The 17,508-nt window shown below is 38.8% G+C and overlaps 2 protein-coding genes across 2 annotated transcripts; one reads left to right on the top strand and one right to left on the bottom strand.

The window, feature by feature from the left end:
- Positions 1–7,104: 7,104 nt before the first annotated feature.
- Positions 7,105–10,276, bottom strand: LOC117289280 (CCAAT/enhancer-binding protein beta-like). Its single transcript, XM_033770330.1, has one exon. The coding sequence runs from the start codon at positions 9,991–9,993 to the stop codon at positions 9,082–9,084; it is 912 nt and encodes a 303-aa protein (XP_033626221.1). The 5' UTR covers positions 9,994–10,276; the 3' UTR covers positions 7,105–9,081.
- A 2,157-nt stretch (positions 10,277–12,433) lies between these two features.
- On the top strand, positions 12,434–15,544 carry LOC117289670 (CCAAT/enhancer-binding protein gamma-like). The gene is made up of 2 exons (XM_033770895.1): positions 12,434–12,581; positions 13,629–15,544. Exon 2 carries the CDS (start codon positions 13,637–13,639, stop codon positions 14,138–14,140), a length of 504 nt encoding a protein of 167 aa, XP_033626786.1. The 5' UTR covers positions 12,434–12,581; positions 13,629–13,636; the 3' UTR covers positions 14,141–15,544.
- Positions 15,545–17,508: the final 1,964 nt, after the last annotated feature.

Below are 17,508 nucleotides of genomic sequence, written 5' to 3'. Positions count from 1 at the left end.
CCATCATGTTCAAGGTGCCTCATTAAAATATGAAAATGGTGCACCGTCGAGAAGACCTCATCATTGCTTTTCAAATGCATGATAAAGGATAAAACAAATACCTGAAGCCTTTCTCATATTCAAATGTGGGGGTGAGCAGTTACCTCTTTCCCTTAATAAAACTACATTAGTTTAAAGACAGTGGGCACTATTGGTAATTGTCAAAGACTAGCCTTCACAGTTGGTGTATCTCAACACATGCATAAAATAACAAACCTGTGAAAATTTGAGCTCAATCGGTCATCAAAGTTGCGAGATAATAATGAAAGAAGAAAACACCCTTGTCACACGAAGTTGTGTGCGTTTAGATGGTTGATTTCTAGACCTCAAGTTCTAAACGTGAGGTCTCGATATCAAATTCGTGGAAAATTACTTCTTTCTCCAAAACTATGGCACTTCAGAGGGAGCTTTTTATAACAATGATTTATACCACCAACCTCTCCCCATTACTTGTCACCAAGAAAGGTTTTATGCTAATAATTATTTTGAGTAATTACCAATAGTGTCCACTGCCTTTAAAGGGGGTCGTTTCTAACAATGCTTTATAATAACAGCACCCAGTGCTCTTTACCAAGTAAGCTTTTGTAGTCATTAACTTTTGGAGTAATTACCAAAGGTGTACCTTCCCTTTAAACGGAGAGACTATCACTGACATGCCCTTTTCCGGCCAGTGTCAGGAGGAGAGAGGTTGACTGTTTGACGTAGGGCCTGCTTCCAGTTTCGCCGGTAGTTTCAGCCACATGATGCGAGCCCTTGTTTTTACTTTAATTCGAAAGTGAAAAGCACTCGATTCATACACGTCACGTACGTTTCTATTTTTAAAAAGAGATAGTTGTTCCGATAATAATATGATAAGTTGATAACCCTCATTTCCCCCTGGTTAAGTTGAGGTTAAAAATTCCTGGCGTATTCTGGAGTTAAAACAAATAGAAGGGTGTTAAATTAATAAAAAGGTGTTGCCTTTAAAGTAATGCACGTGACCGCGACTTTCGTTTTCACACAATACATGTATCATCACGGGGAAAAAAAAATCCATTAATCAAAACTTAATTTTTTTGATAATTTACTTCAATCGTATATTTCGGTTGGTGTATGATTATTACTTAGATGGCGGTATTTTTTTTCGAGAGTGTCATGGCCAAGCGGTTTATAGCGCATCGAATTCAAGTTATGTAGTGTCCCAAAATTTCATGGGACATGAGCTGCTTTTTAGCTCAGAAAACTTACTAATCAAGCAACAATTGCTTACTGGAAAGTTACCAGCCAAACTATACCATGCTATTTGCACAGTTTGTGACTATAGTTCCCTGCTTATGTTTTACTGAGCAGAAATATTTTGTTAAGCAAACTTTTTTCTACTCTTTGAAAAAAGTCTTTGTGGTGTAGGTTCGAGTCCCGGTCATGACACTTGTGTTTACATGTTCCGGTGACTCGTTAGCAAGATGCTTTATTCGTATAGTTCTTATTTAATTACTAATGGGTATACTTGCAAGTGCAAGGGGTAGGTTAAAATTGAAATTGGAGCCCGCAGGGCGGCCAGGGAGCTATTTTTTTTCTTCCCCCAATTTCATTATGACGTAATCTGACGGAAAGAGCCAATGAAAGGGAAAAAGATATTGCAATGTCGTTTGGAAAAGAGAAAAATCGCGGCCCGGGACGGTATTCAGGGAGCCAAGATTTCTGAGTAATGAATGTTAATACGGGCCCAATGAACTATCAATGTCACTACTAGACTAGTGAAAGCGCATTACACCATTATTGTAAATGGTCTATATTATATAAGAACATTGTTAAAAGTGTTATATTGTAAATGCTGTGTAAATCCATAAAATAGGCCTATTGTCTTGTTTCTTTGTACCGGATGGTCTCTAGAGTGATTGTCTAAGCCTCGGGACAGCAAAAGGATCCCCGATGTTTTTTTTATATATAAATTTGCACCATCTCGTGACCGTGAAGCTTTGCAAGGTCCTTGCAAAGTGCAGCAATCAATGCTTACGTCTTATTAGTTGCCTTGCTCTATCCAATCCATAGCACGAACAAAACTCTTGCTTAGCAGTAAGCAGAAACAGTTTTAAGGTGGGTTTTTTTTGGTCAGAGAGCAATGTTAATTGGCAGGCACTTGGTGGTTTGCTCGATCGTGTAACATTATAATGAACCCGATATAATGACTGGAAATTGAAGTTTGTAAAAATTAAGTAGACCTATGCATAATGAGTTAGGACGCAGTATTTGAATAGTTTCATGTATTATAAGAAAATAACAATTATTGCTTCCACACTGGATTCGTATTTAAAAGAACCAATAGGGGTTGGTCTGTAGGATTTTTTTACGCAGATTATTCTTCATAGTAGGATTTAGAAAAAATTGTCTTTGGTACTAAGGTAGGCATATTTTAGGCTCTTGACTACCTGAAAACTTTTCAATTTCCAGCAATTTTCTAAATAAGCTCACAAGGTTACCGTTTGAGTCTATTGTTATTGAACATGTTGACAGTAAATAAATTACGCTAACATTGAAGAAACTCGATGTGATGGTTTTGTGCTGGGCCCAGCAAGTAATGCCATCTAGCTGGGTCCCTGGCCCCAAATCATCATTTTTTGAGCCTAATTTGTGTCCTAGAAAAAAAAGCCCCTCAGAAACACTTTCCCCATCGCGTAAAAATACACTTCCAGGCCTATAGGTAGGCAGGCAGGTTAGACCTAGATAAAGTAACTGAACAGTTTGCCTGTACTAGCTAGCCTATCTATTTAGGTTTCCCAGTAAATACTTTCGTTTTCCTAGGATCTCTATGTTTGAAGATCCCGTGACCAAATGAGATTGTTTGTTCGCATGCCAGAGTGGGCAAGGTCAACTTCTCAAAAGGAACAAACAAGTATGACAAAAGGAAATGCGGGGGCGAAGTGGAACGTCACATGACTCGTTGGTGGCGCAGAATACACATAGGGAATTCCCGCTTTCCAGGGGGGAGGGTGCCTCTGTAACTAACTATGCAAAGCGCTGCCGGGACTATTTTTTTTTGCATACCACACAAAGGTAAGCTCTAGTCATGTGATGAGTGCAGGGTCAAAGGAACGCCATGGGGGGTTGGCTACGTAGGCGAAATGGAAAATGAAAGAAAATTCTATAGCACCGGTCACATGCTTCCAGTAAATTACTGTAGGCATGGCATGGCAGACCATTGATGGATTAGAGACGGGCATGTATTGACATGTCACATGATGCAAAAGTGTGGGGATACCCTTTTTCTTACAGCGTGAATGCCTATACGATATGGCGTACAGTAACATGTACACGTGTTCCGTGATACGTGGAAAAGACCACCTGTATGTGGTTGATTTGCGCATGGAGGAATTGGAGAATCCATTATTTGCGTGAACGGAAATTTTGATCGGAAGATATTACAAAAGTACATAATATGAAGTAAAACTAAAATATAACCCTAGATTTTGTTGTCATATTGCGGGCTTATAACTGGTAACTCGATAGGGAAATATTTTGGGCGTTCCTGGTGTTTTAATTTTTACCTGCGTGTCCTCCATGTCTGTAGGAACAAAGATAACTGTTATGTACTAAAATAAGGGGCATGGATATCTTCTATACCGAGCTGGGTTATTGGTAAATTTCTTCTTCTTTTTTGGTACTTGAAGATATTGCTTGAAGATATTGCTTAGCAAACTTGATTCTCAGGAAACATAATTAGCCAAGTCACGATTGAGGTACAATATAGGCTAATAAAAAAAGTTCACCTGCTTTGCTTATAAAATTGCAAAAAAAATCCTGTTTTACTTGTTGAACCATGGAAGAAGGAATTTCCTCCAATCCATGGTTGAACCATGGAAGTAGAAATCGTAGAGCAAGGAACAGACCATGGAGGTTGAATATGGAGCAACTTAAACGGCTCCATGGGTTGAACCATATGAAGATAGAAATGATCCTATCCTACCTCCACGGTTGAACTTGTCTTGTATAAACATTTTTCTGAAAATCTTACACTATACTTTTCCATGCCTATAAATTATCACTCTGATAAAGTGATTGGGGAACCCGGTGGTGATGTCGTGTTATCTATCACGTAGGCATGGAATTTCCTCTACAAATAAGAGCACAACCTTTGGGCGTTTAATCTTTGCTGGGCTATCTTATTACAGAACAGATAAAACCCGGCTGCTTTTATTGAGTCAATCATGCTTAATAATCCCTGGATTTAAAATGAGGGAATTAATTAAATAAATAGGATGAATTGTAAATGCTGGGGGATAAAAGAGGCAAGGCACTGCCAGCTGTGTGTGGAGCTCTCACCTGGACGAAATTAGCATACAACTGTTTTTGACATGTGTATAGACTTGTTTTCTATAACGGTCGGTTCATGCACACGGGAGTGCCCGTGAACAAAGGCTTTAAACAATGCGTATTGTAGCCTTCCGTTCGAAGAATGAAGGTGGCTTTGTGGAGTGGCACGGTCTGGTGGTGTACTTAAAGTGGGCAATTCAAAGTCCCCAAAACATGAAAAACAAAGTTGTTGAACTTTAGCCTCCGTTTATTAAAGGTGTCCCAACAAAGTTATATGCCACTTGTTGAAATGTGATTATTGAAAAGTGATGATGAAAGATTGGAATTTTGTTCATTCACCGACACGGTGGCATCATAAGCCCTGCATCCAGGCTACTGGAGGATTACAAAACACTTGCATATCCTGGACACTTTCCCACGTCTTCCTGTGAAAGAAACGTTTGATGATGTCTCAAGTCGCACCCAAGTTCCTTCGAACCCATAATGAGATGAAAACAAAATACACAATAGTTATTGAATGGTTCTTTACCATCAGGAATTAAGGAGTACTATATGTTTTGTTGTTAATGTTTGTTTGTTGGGATGGGTGATGATGGGGTGTTTGTTTATTTATTTATTTATTTATTAATTTTTTTTTTTTGGGGGGGGGGTGGGTGGGACATCAGATCGGAGCAAAAGAGCGGGTCAGTATAGATTTGCAATAAAACAGTTTTTTTAAAGTAAGTATGAAGCATTTTAAGTATCTCGTTAACCCAGCTCGCTTCCCCGCTCACTTACGTCAAGAAAGACGATGTGAAAACACGGGACAATATTTTAAACCTCCGTCAAATTAAAAATGAATACATCCAGGAAAGGGCTTAACACATTGTTTACGCGGGGGGGGGGGGGGGGGGGGAAGTGCCAACTAACTTCTATTGGCCGTCAACCAAACTTCCAATCAAGAGCTGATGAAACCCCGGCGTGAGAGACTTTTAGATGACCCATCGGGAATGACAGATCAGCCCCGGATGGGTGAGCGATGAGCCCACAGTCAGGATACAAGGATCCATTATGATACTTCCTTGCACCCAATGCGTGGGATGGGCCCTGGTGAGATTCGAAGAGGAAGAAGGTGACAGGTGGAAGGCAAGTATTAGGAGATAATTTCCTCATTAAATTATAATAGTTTTAACCATTTTATTGCGGTTTTTTTTGAAAAACTCTTCATTGGAAATTTTGAAGTAGCACTATATAGCAATCAGTGAAAACGGGCAAAGGCTTATTATTGGGAAAAAATAATAATAATCAAACGGGCCGAAAGTAAAACAAAATAATAACTACGGAGTTTACGGACGCCACTGTGCCCACTCCTTCCGTATGGCCCTAATCGCCCACCCCCTCCCCCGATGAGTAGACACTGTCCTCCTCTTGAAAAAGGTACAGGGCCCTTTTAGCTGCTGTCCATGTCCGAATTACCGTCTACAGCTATACGGCTGTCGCTAAGGGTGTTGCTAAGGACATCCTATACATAAATGCATATGACGTAGCGACATGGACGTATAATTATTAGCCATAGCCGTATCGTATCCACCAATATTCAGATAGCGCAAAGTCGGAAATGCATGTCGTCATGCCAGTCGTGCATTAATAATTTACAGTGCGCAGCAATGCGTACAAATAACGTGTTTTGATTTTATTTTGAAGGATTGCGCAGAACGCGGACACCAAGTGGAAAATATGACTCAGTCGGACTAGAATTACGTCATACACCATTAAAGTTGTGACGTTTTCGATAATGTTGTAGGCCAGCCTGTTTTCCTGCCTGCATCATTTAATAAAGCAATCACTTATATTGTGTTCACATTTTTCTCTTTTCATCAATATTTATTCACGACTAAAAATACTTGTGACAAAATCAGTCTTTTTGTTTCTTTATTATTATATTACTATGCCCAAACTAATTTAATTAATAAGTTGTTTCTCTGATCAGAAACCACACATCACCCAAACTCACCAGAAAAAAAAACATAATGAAAAACCACTGGTATAATATGTCACAGATATGTTAATTAATTCCACTTAACTTAACTGTGTTGTAAGTAACCATGTAGGATACTCGTTTGGAAAAATCCCCCACCCCATGATGCAACACTATAACATTGCAGGTAACACAAAATTCCCTAAAGTTTTTCTCTTTCCTGATCCATCATGGCAGCTTAAAGTCACCTGGAAGTGGTATTTTTTCAAAATAAAGCTTTTGTCACTAATATATGTGTTTGATGAGTGGAATGTGAATAAACAGTTAACTAAGGTTTTAAAAAATCAGTTCTTATGTTATTTACAAATTTAAGAGTAGACCCCGACCCGAGAGGGCGCTGTTCGTGACGTCAATCGAGGCAGACTTTGCCTGTAATGCGTAGAGTAAACACAATTGCAAAGTACATGTACGGACCAAGTCGTGAGTTTGTACGTTTCAAAATGCAGAAAAACACTTTTTGAAATGAACCAACTCACGACTTGGACGTACATGTACTTTGCACGTGTGTTTACTATACGCATTGCAGGCAAAGTCTGCCTCTATTGACGTCACAAAAGGGGTAGGTGGAGTCAGCCCCCCAAACAACTTTATATAATTCTAAACATATAAATCGTGACAAACAATTACTACAAAAAATGTTTTATTGTTCGTAAGCATATACTCTTATGTTTGAAATAATTTTTATTTTATTTCCAGATGACTTTTGGGTAATGGATTCTAAAATAGAGCATAAACGTCACACTTAGTTTTTTTTGTAGTTTGCAATCTTTCTCCTCATTTATTCCACACACTGATTCTTTTCCTCATCGTTTGACATAGAAGTGATTTCCAATTAAGAGTTAGTTTTACATGAACCATTAATCTTTAAAAAATAAAATAAACCCAAGTCGGCAGTGTTACAGACAATAGACTGAATATATTCAACTTTTCTGCAATCAAATCAGATTTAAAAACTTCACAATGTAGGGTCAAAAACACTCCAAAGTTCAAGTTCAAATCAACCTTCTTGATGAAAGAAGTTCAGTCAACAATGGCTTCATGGGAATACCTTTTATGGGCACACGCAATAAGCCAAAGCCCTATCGCCTACATTGAAGATTGGAACTGGTTTGAACTGGTTCCAGCAAGCTAGCTGTGTTCATTGATATGAAAATTTAATATATGGGACTTTAACCCACCTCAGTGACTCACCATTGGGGTATTGTCATGTTACTAACTAAAGCGAATAGGAATTGTACGGTTCTTAATAAATGCAGTTCCCAGAACATGTATTCTTGGCCCCTACTTTTTGGAAAAAAATGTTTTCATGAAAGGGAGCTTTACTTTTAACACAAAGTACAAACCATTGTCACTTTATAATGTGAATTAATTTTACTTGTTGAAAGAACATTTAAGTGTTCAATCAATATCAATTAAAATACCCATGGCAAATATTTTTTACCCATACAATTCTGTAAAATTGAAGTGGCAATTTCTTGGAAGATTTTATCCTGTAGTGTCTATCAATTTTGCATACAACAAAGTATAAGCAAACACGTTCCACAGACATTAGGTGCTATTTTGAGTAGCATTAGCAATGATTAATATTTCGAGTAGCATTGATTTCTTGAGTAGCAACTTTGTCTAGCATTTTGCAATGTTTATGCAGAGAAAATCACTTGCTAATATTGTGATGAGCTTGTAAATTAGACTTGTACAGTCCTTCAGTGTCTCATGGCACTTAAGAAATTCGCCGTTTAGATTTTCTTTACACCTTTTACTAGTGATAGTAATACTGCAATAGCTCTTAGTCTTACAATGTACAGTATGCAAAAAGAGATTGTATTCTAAGACACTGTCATGTCGCCAACTTTATATTGTAGTTTGGTTTTAAGCATACAGCTTTCTGAGTGACCAAATTGGTGGAACATGTTTTTTTTCTCTTCTCATAATTGAACTAAAATTTATACCGAGATATTCGTTTCCATCTCAAATGTAAGATTTTGTTCATACATTTTGATTAGTTTTGAAAAATCTTTAGAAGCTAATAGTAATACAATATGACAGTCATACAAACCAATAAATATCTGTATTTGTAATTTACATTCAGAATAAAAAATTTAAAACACACAAAATTGTATTTTTGTGGGAAAATCTCCCAAGCCATTGGAACAATACAGGCATTAGTTTGGCAACATATTCAATTTATACACTAGTTATTTAAGTTACCTAAATATCACCTTCATATCCGTACACCACTACCTTTGAAATACTTAAAATACTTAAGAAGAAACCTAGAAATGTGGAAACTATGACGGCAAAATTCAAACAAACAAAATTTTCCCAATAATGAAAATCTGTGCAAACAAAAGCTGTGACAAAACCCTACGTTCAGTAAGTATACGGACACTACATGACATTCGTCTTTTACCCTGAAATTAGGTTTTGCGGCTTTTCTAATGCAACATGTTGTATTACTACTCCTAGTGCTACAGCTACATGGCGCTCGTACAGAGTCATTACACTTGTCAATTTTACATACTGAAGGTGCAGTACTATTAACATAACGACTAGCAAGTGCTCGTCTACTGTACAAACACCCTGTGCCAAGGCAACTGCAGCTCCACCCAGCTAGAAACCAACATCCTATAACAGTGCTTATGATATAACCATAAACATTCAACCCAACTTTGGGCTTTAACTTTTGCCCGAGCTCTTTGTCTTCAGGAATATGACAGCTACTGTTAGTGTTATATTCACATGTTGGTAACCATGGACAGGCTAGGGGGAGCGGTCTTGCCCACATTCGTGAACAGGCTCTTCAGAACAGTCAATTCTTTAGTCAAAAGTTCCACACGTTTGTTGAGTCGTTCGTTTTCGGTCGTTAGTTCGGTAACCTTGCCCTGAAGCTGAGCAGACTTCTCCTTGCTCTTCTCCCTGCTACGGCGAACTGCGATATTGTTCTTGAACCTCTTCTCTCTGTACTCGTCCGATTCTTTATCTGCAATGAAACGAACTCTCTTGCTCGGACTGGATTTGGAACTGCTCTTTCTTCCTGGTGTTGGTTTACGGCCTCGTTGCGAAGGGCTTGGCAGGACAGGCGTCGTAGGTCTGGATGGGCCACTTGTGTATGTGCTGGAGTCGTCGTCGTCGTACTCCTCGTCGATTTCGTCTCCGTAGAGATAGCCAGAGGCAGGCTCGACTTGCTCCTGGGGCTCCGCCTTCACCTGCAGGGCGGCCGATTCCTCCGTCGGGGCTCGGTGTTGAGGCATGAATTGGGGTCGAGATGAGGGCATTGGGTCTGACAAATCAGCCACCGTGTCAGATGGTGCTGTACTAAGCAGGTAAGACTGTGAATTTGTAGACACAGCCTCTTCGGGGCGGATCAAGGGTGGGGGTAGCTCACTCAGAATTGTCGACTTAGGTGGAGAAGATGGCAGCAATTCAGACAACTGCATGAAGTTGTCTGTAGAGCCAGATGGGTTGATGTAAGCGTTTAAGTCAATGGAATTCTCGTTCTCGAATAGGCCGGTGTAATCGGCAAGTCCACCAAAATTCATAGAATTGTCCTCACCTCCGAAAAGAAATACCTCGTCCGGTTTCTGGAGGCTTTTGTCGACGAAATATTCAGAGTCGTTGTACATGCAGAAGTTACCCGGTGGATCCATGGCTAGTGTTGAAATAATGCCACATGGTTGAGAACTTCCAACGAATGGTGAATTAAAAGTTGTACTGCCGTGTGAAACAGACAACCTTTCAATTGTTCAAGTTAACAGTCTTGATGCTGGTAAGTAGCAGTTATCTCTGAGGAGTTTGTTGGATGATGTCAAATCATAAAATGAACAATTTGGCTGGAATTGACGATATTTGTTCACGATGAATTAACTGTTCGCCAACGTTCTCGGTCCTTGCATGCATTGGCACGTTGTAGTCAATAATGGCGATGTGCGCTCAATGGCCCTGCCTATGACGTTGTAGGCGATTGACTATTAAATATTAATGCGCGAGGTAATCCCCAACACTTTGTATACTGAACAATTCACCTAGAGCCTGAATTTTAAATCATTCGTGTATTTCATGAGCGTTTCTACAATTAAATAAAAACTCCTGGGTCGAAACATTACCAAAATACTGTTTTTATACTGCGCCAGCTGTTAGAACTATATTAGTGTGCGTAGTTGAGATGGCTACACAGCCCACACTAAATTTAGACATGACGTTATCTTTATGAAGCTGATTGGTTGCTTTTTTCACGTGGCAATTTTCTCGTTTGTCGATGACATGTCCAAAAATAGTCATGGCATTGCGCAATATTGTATCAGCCCAGGTAGACTACTCTGCAAAACATTGCAAGATATCCAGGGTCGTGTGGGGAAAATGAAAAATATTGCTTCAATTTAATGATTCCGAGTGGGATTTTCCAGTATGAATCAACAAATAATGTGCTAGACCCACACATTGGATGGACCAAGTTTTTCACTGACGATATTTGGCCTAGATATCACTCTAAATTTAACTTAGAGTGAGAATCTAGGAAATACAAAGGAATGCATGGCAACTGACCATGGAGCTATAACAGCTTCATGAACTGACCAACTATTTACATTTTCTTTCAATAATTGATAAAACAAAATTCTCGGACAACCATGCACCCCCCAAACCCCCCCCCCAAAAAAAAAAAACCCCAAAAAAAAAAAACATGGCACTGAATATTTCGATAAAAAGAAAATATAAGAAACACAGGGGGGTGTTTTTATTTGGGGAAGGGTACCGTTGGCAGCGATCTATCCCTAATTGCGATCGTTCGCTAAAGTGTACATTGTGTAGGCTAGGCCTACATTTAAAAAAACATTTCCCCTTTATTTCTTCGTTATTTCTTATTTGTGGTAGCACTAATTGTTTGTGATCTTTAGTGGCGGGGAGGGGTGATGACACAACTTTCAAGAAAGTAACATTTACTCAAAACAGAAAACATTCTGCCTCATCACATTTATCGCATCCGAATCGTTCCTCCGTGATGATGCCCATGAGTGTGCTCTGCTCGTGTGTAATGATCCGATTAGCAAAAATGGCAGTTTCTGCATGTTGACACTGTTAATTGAATTTCCACTGAGTTTTTAAACTCTTGCGATCAAAGTCATTTCTTTTTCGTCTTCATGTTCCTCCTGAGTCGAGCCCATATCCATTAATTTCGTCACACTTTTGCCGAGCCAAATTGATTGTACACTGCACAAATTTCATCTCTGGGGACCGGGGGTGGGGGGGGGGGGAACCTCTCAAATCCTATAATTATAATGTATATACTTTCTTTGGTTAATTCTAATAGCTTAAGGATTTTGTCTATTGTTTTTTTGTAAGCGCCGCCATGGAGCATTGTTTTTCGACGGATTTGGCGCACACAAATTGTTGCTAATATTATCATTATCTTATAGTTACAAAAAATTCTCCATCCATCATGGAACACTATACCCGGAGTGCGGTGGCTTGATATCCTTATCCAGGGGCGTGGTTCACTGGGGGCGGGTGTTTGTTGAGAAACAAAATTATAATAAAGCAAGATAAATAACTTCAAATAAGCCCTTTATTAACGTTTTGATCTTCTATAGTGTTCCATTTACGTCAATAAATCAATAAGCTAACTCTCACTTCTCCTGAAAAACGGCAATTTTTGACAGTCAAAACGTCCCGTCACGCCGGTCAAATCGCCATAACATTTCTGAACATTTTAGAAAAAGAATTCTTCCTATGTTTTAGTAGTGACAAAGCAAGCTCAAAATACTGTGTAGACCTACGTTTATTTTAATTCGACACCTTTTGGTCCTGAATGGCACCGCTGATATATGGTGGTATTATTTCTCAGAAAATTAATGAATTCGAATTTCTCAATTTCTCATAAAAAAATTCCCCCTTTTAGGTTACGTCAATTAGACAGGTACCTTCCGAATTTACGTTTTACAACTCATTCATACGTACATAATAAACACATAAACACACAAGTTACAAGACAAGCTTTATCGGGCCGAAATAACCCCTGGTGTTCGGCGGCCATTGTGTATGGCGTTTTTCATGCTGCTGATGATGGTTACCAGCCATTTCACGTCAGAAAATAATAATGGAGGCGTTTAGGTGACGGTTTGGTTCGTTTTCGCTGCGCTCAGCGAGTAAAAAATTCATATTTTTGAGCTCTGTGAAGTGAGTTCTATGAAAGGGATTCTCCTCCAACACGCATAGCACATTCCGGACTGATAAACTGACGGTAAGGGTGAATATTTAGGGTGGAATTGGTTGCCGTTGTAAGAGCAACCCAGCCCATTTTTGGTGTTTTGTTTACGTCAATGGCGTTCAGGGCCAAAGTAGCGGTCTGTGATGTTGCAATAGCATGATTGCGTAATCGGAACTCCCGTGTGTGTATGCAGCATAGTAACTGAGCAAAGCCTGGTTTGTGCATGATGAATTCTTGATATGCATTATATGGTAGGATAGGGTGGTAGGATTACACATTTGAATATAAATATATTATTCCATCTTATTCATAGAAAGATGATATAGGATTAGGAGTTTATTAATTGTTTGGGATCCATTGCATTGCCATTGTTGTTTATTGTATTTTCATCTGATCTATTTTAATAACCACAAACAGACTGAGGAACTAACTTTCTCCCTCTCATTTTGTATTATTATTAAGTATTTATTTTGGGGCCTATGACTAATCGGTAGCTAGAATATTATCAATCCTGTGCATTTAAATAAAATGCGTAGGCCCTACAGTATATAGGCTACATTCAATTACAAAAGTATACAAAACAAGTTTAAAATTGACAAGCACGATAGTAGTGATGAAGTCGAGTAATACTAATATTTAATTGAAGTGTAAATAGGTCTCTGATTCAATAAGCAGTACACTAGTTAAAGTGTTAGTGTGTGTTCAAAGAAATTTTGTAAGTTATCCCACTGGTATCAAAGGGAAAGTCATTTGCTAGCAGATTAATAAACTGTGTAAATCTGTTAATTATAGACCGGCTAAGCTAAAATGCCTATGAATCAAGTTAATAATTTCTCTTTTTCAGACTACCCAATTCACAGTGATTTTGAGTTTTCAAATATTTGTTCTCTTTTACCTGTAGAGCTACAGAAGTTGCAGGTCATTGCACAGTTTGCCACCCTTATTCATTTAACTGGAGCAGTTGAGTTTCACATTGTGGGTCATCTTACTAAAAAGGCTGTCCAGAAAGCGTAGCAGGTTTGGGAAAATGTCATGAAACATATTTTTGATTGCTGTGTTTATTTCATTTTTTTTTTTCAGGGCAAATTATGGAAAACGGTAACAGCAACAACAGAGAGATGTCACCCGACTCCCGTAAACCTGGAGGTGGGAAAATCACCAATTCTGGACGCTCCCTGAAGAAGTACCTGCACGACAAGGAGAGCGACGAGTACAAACAGCGCCGCCAGCGCAACAACGTAGCCGTGCGCAAGAGTCGCGACCGCAGTCGTCAGAAAGCTCATGAAACGCAGACCCGGGTCCAGGAACTGAAGGAGGAGAACCAGCAGTTGGAGAACAAGGTGATGCTCTTGTCGAAGGAGCTGAGCCTCCTGAAGGATCTGTTTCTGGCCCATGCTAGGGAGGTGCCTGATCCAAGTACCACCTTGGAGTTGTACACGTCGTCCCCCGACGTCACCAGCCGCCTACAGAGCCAAGGAGTGCCGACGCAGGAGCTGGTCATCGCGTCGGATGATCAACCATCAGATTCAACATCCTCAGATCACACTTACGGTGTGTCACTTGACCAGGAAGAGGTGAAAACGGAGGCGTGATCTGAGGCGAATGTCTCTGATCTATTTTGGAGGCATAATGTATATATATTTAGATAACACAGGTACATGTACAGTCAAATTTGTTGCGTCAAGTTGTATAAAGGAGAGCGTTCAAAATGCATTAATTTGTCTGATCCTTTCTGAAGTTTGGTTCAGAAAACGCATTTGGTGAGGACATCCTAATCAAAGCTTTGAACTAAATTTGAGTCCATCTTACAAGATGACGCAGGAACACACACGTAAAAAGCCAGTAGCAGTGAAGGGATTCATTAAATTATTGCATTTGAAATGATGTATTCGGTTAGGTGAATATATTCATAGCTACAACTGATGTGTATTCATGTATTCTTGTTTTGAAAACAACCCTGGTAATTATTCAACCTTGACCATAAAGCAAATTGGATTGTACATGTACATGGGTACAAACTACGTTAATCGTCAAAACATACAGCCACTGTGCATTGCCACTGATATCATGTCCGTTTTTTTATAGATAGCTGTCATGTCTTTCGAGTTCCAATCCAGAAAAGAATCGATACCATGTTAATGATGTCAAACAAATACCGTAGTTTGAGTTTAACTTTGGGTTCAATTCAAATGTATATTGTAGAGTTGTGTATATTAGCTCAAAGATGAATAGCCCTATTTCTTTATACTGAATGTTATTTTTGGATGATGATTGTTAAACATATATTATGTGAACTACAAAACAATGCTATTAATATCACGATTCCTGTTCACAGTGTAGGTTTCCTTGGCTTTTCCAGGAGGCATTTAGTTTCCTTTCGTATGACTTTGTAAGCTTACAAGGTGCCCTCGCCCATCGAGGCCCCTCTTTGGTTAAAAACAGTTTGTATTCTGATCTTCAAAACGGCCGCATATTTATGCCTGTCACTCTTGCAATTTTGGGAGTCAAATAGTTGCGCATACAAAAAGTGGAGCATGTTAACACTTAACACCCCGTTGCCTATATTATGCGCATCCCACTCTACAATACACAGAAACGTTGTGTCCCAAAATGGCATGCCAAAGATATTTATGATGATAATGTTTTTTTCAGTGAATTTGGTCAATAGAGGTCATTGCCAATTGGGCAGTTATTGCCATTTGGGCAGTTATTGCCATTTGGGCAGTTGTTGTCATGACCTATGTAATCCTACTCTCCCTCAGTCCATTCTGATTGGTCGAGAGGGCATCACGAGGGGTTGTTTGAACAGATGATATAACACCAATAAAAAGTGTAACAGCATGAGCGTGACACGCGAGCTTGCACCAGCGCTTATAAGACAGTTTCTTTTAATAATCATATTGTTCGAGAGCAACGGCAGAAACAGTTGTGCCACATCACGTGATATGCGCGATGCGCACATCATCTCCTTATAAGGAGTTGTTTACCCGAGGGTCTTACCATTTTATAGCTGGTGGGGTGTTTGTTGTGTTGAAAGAAATCATTGAAGAATTATAATTTTTGCATTTATTATACCTTTTGACCAAAAAGTGTTGTTGTTTTTTGACCGAAAAAGTACACAACAAGGGAATCAAAGTGTGTTGAATCGGTTTTCAACTTGTGGTTTAAACCCGCCAAGGCCTGGTTCTTGATAATTTACCTCGACTTCGTCTTGGTAAAGTTATCAAGTCCAGGCCTCGGCACCGGTTTAAACCACTTGTTGAAAACCTCTTCACCACACATTGATTCCCTTGTTATGAGCTATTGTTATTAAACTAGGGAGTTGAGAAGTTAGCAGCCATTTGCCAGTGTTGAGTTCTTGTTGACATGACCACGATCATGCCATGACACTGACCAAAAATGTTTATGCTGACAATTTCTTTTCTGTTCCTGTACTATCTAAAGATGGATTGCACATTATCGACCACCATATTTGATGATAAACAATGGAAAATTGAAAGCGTGTACGCCCTGGGTATACTTCTTGGGCAATGACAGCCTTTCATGTGTGCATGACATGGTGTGAGAATTGGCTCCCTCTTGAAATGACGTAGTTTTCGAGAAAGAAGTTATTTTTCACGAATTTGATTTCGAGACCTCAGATTTTGAATTTGAAGTTATGAAATCAAGCATCTGAAAGCACACAACTTTGTGTGACTTGGGTGTTTTTTCTTTCATTATTATCACGCAACTTTAACAACCAATTGAGCTCAAATTTTCACAGGTTTAGTGTTTTATGCATATGTTGATAAACACCAAGTGAGAAGACTGGTCTTTGACAATTACCAATAGTGTCCAGTGTCTTGAAAACTTTCTCTTTTTGGTTGATTCTAAGACGTGAGACCAGATGGAGAACAAAAACCTGACCCTTTTTTGTTCCATATTGGTCTGAAAATCTTTGTTCAGTGCAGGAAACCCACACTTCGATGGATGCAATGTTTGTTGAAGGTCTGTTGATGGTTAATTCAACTTCATTCTTTGCATTTGAGGCAATAATTATTCCACATGCCATGTTCATGGGATTCTTATACCCGGATGCAACTTTTCAGCTGGTCTGCTGGTTTTCCTAATAGAAAACTGTATAATGGTGAGGTAAACAACTTAAAAAACACCTGACATAGCCTATGTGTATTTGGTCCCACTCCAACTTTTTTTTTTTTTTTCAACTACGAAGTTGCATAAGTGTAATTAAATAACCAAGTTACATTCATTCAAGTGAATAGCATTTAATTGAAAAATTGTTTTCCTACATATGCTTATCTTTTTCAGTGTGAACAAATTTATGTTGTTTCTCTTTTGTGTTACGGTCTTCTTGTCACAAGAACTTACTTTTGTGCTTAAGTTATATTCAAGTTTAAATTGCTCGACATTAGGGAATTCCTAACAACTACTGAAATATAATTGAATAGTTGCATTATAAAGTATGCAGTTGGAAATGATTAGTGTGAATTGAGATAAGTTAAGGAAAAATGTGAAGTCCTTCAAATATTGAAAACTACACAACTCTGACAAAGGTCGTGATGCACACATAATATGCTAAGCAAAAGAAACAAGTCATGCTTAGGGGGGACAGGTTTACTTTACAAGTTACAATGCTATGTGGTGTATTCTGCTTGTCTCTGAAAACTCATTTTTGCTTAGTCACTCATTAATTTAATAAGCAATGAAATTGGGTACTGACACAAGCAGACTTTTGCAGTTAACACCTTTTACAAAAAAATGTACATGAAATATCTCTCTATTTTTTTTTTTTTTTTTTTTTTTTTTTTTTTTTTTTTTTTTCCCATAGCCTTTTAGCCTGAGCCTCATTCACTAGAATAAATTACTTTTACCCAACCTCACCACCCTTGATGTTGTCCTTTGTGTTTCCATATTCTTGCTTGTGGTCAAGCCAGCCCCTTCCCTTCACCCCCCCTTGTTT

The sequence above is a fragment of the Asterias rubens genome, chromosome 4, assembly GCF_902459465.1.
Source record: "Asterias rubens chromosome 4, eAstRub1.3, whole genome shotgun sequence".
Lineage (NCBI taxonomy): Eukaryota > Metazoa > Echinodermata > Asteroidea > Forcipulatida > Asteriidae > Asterias > Asterias rubens.
This window is presented reverse-complemented; position numbering and strand designations above follow the sequence as displayed.

Bases quoted from the DNA above. Each gene is read 5' to 3' on its own strand.
- LOC117289280 (XM_033770330.1), bottom strand. From the start codon at position 9,993: ATGGATCCACCGGGTAACTTCTGCATGTACAACGACTCTGAATATTTC.
- LOC117289670 (XM_033770895.1), top strand. From the start codon at position 13,637: ATGGAAAACGGTAACAGCAACAACAGAGAGATGTCACCCGACTCCCGT.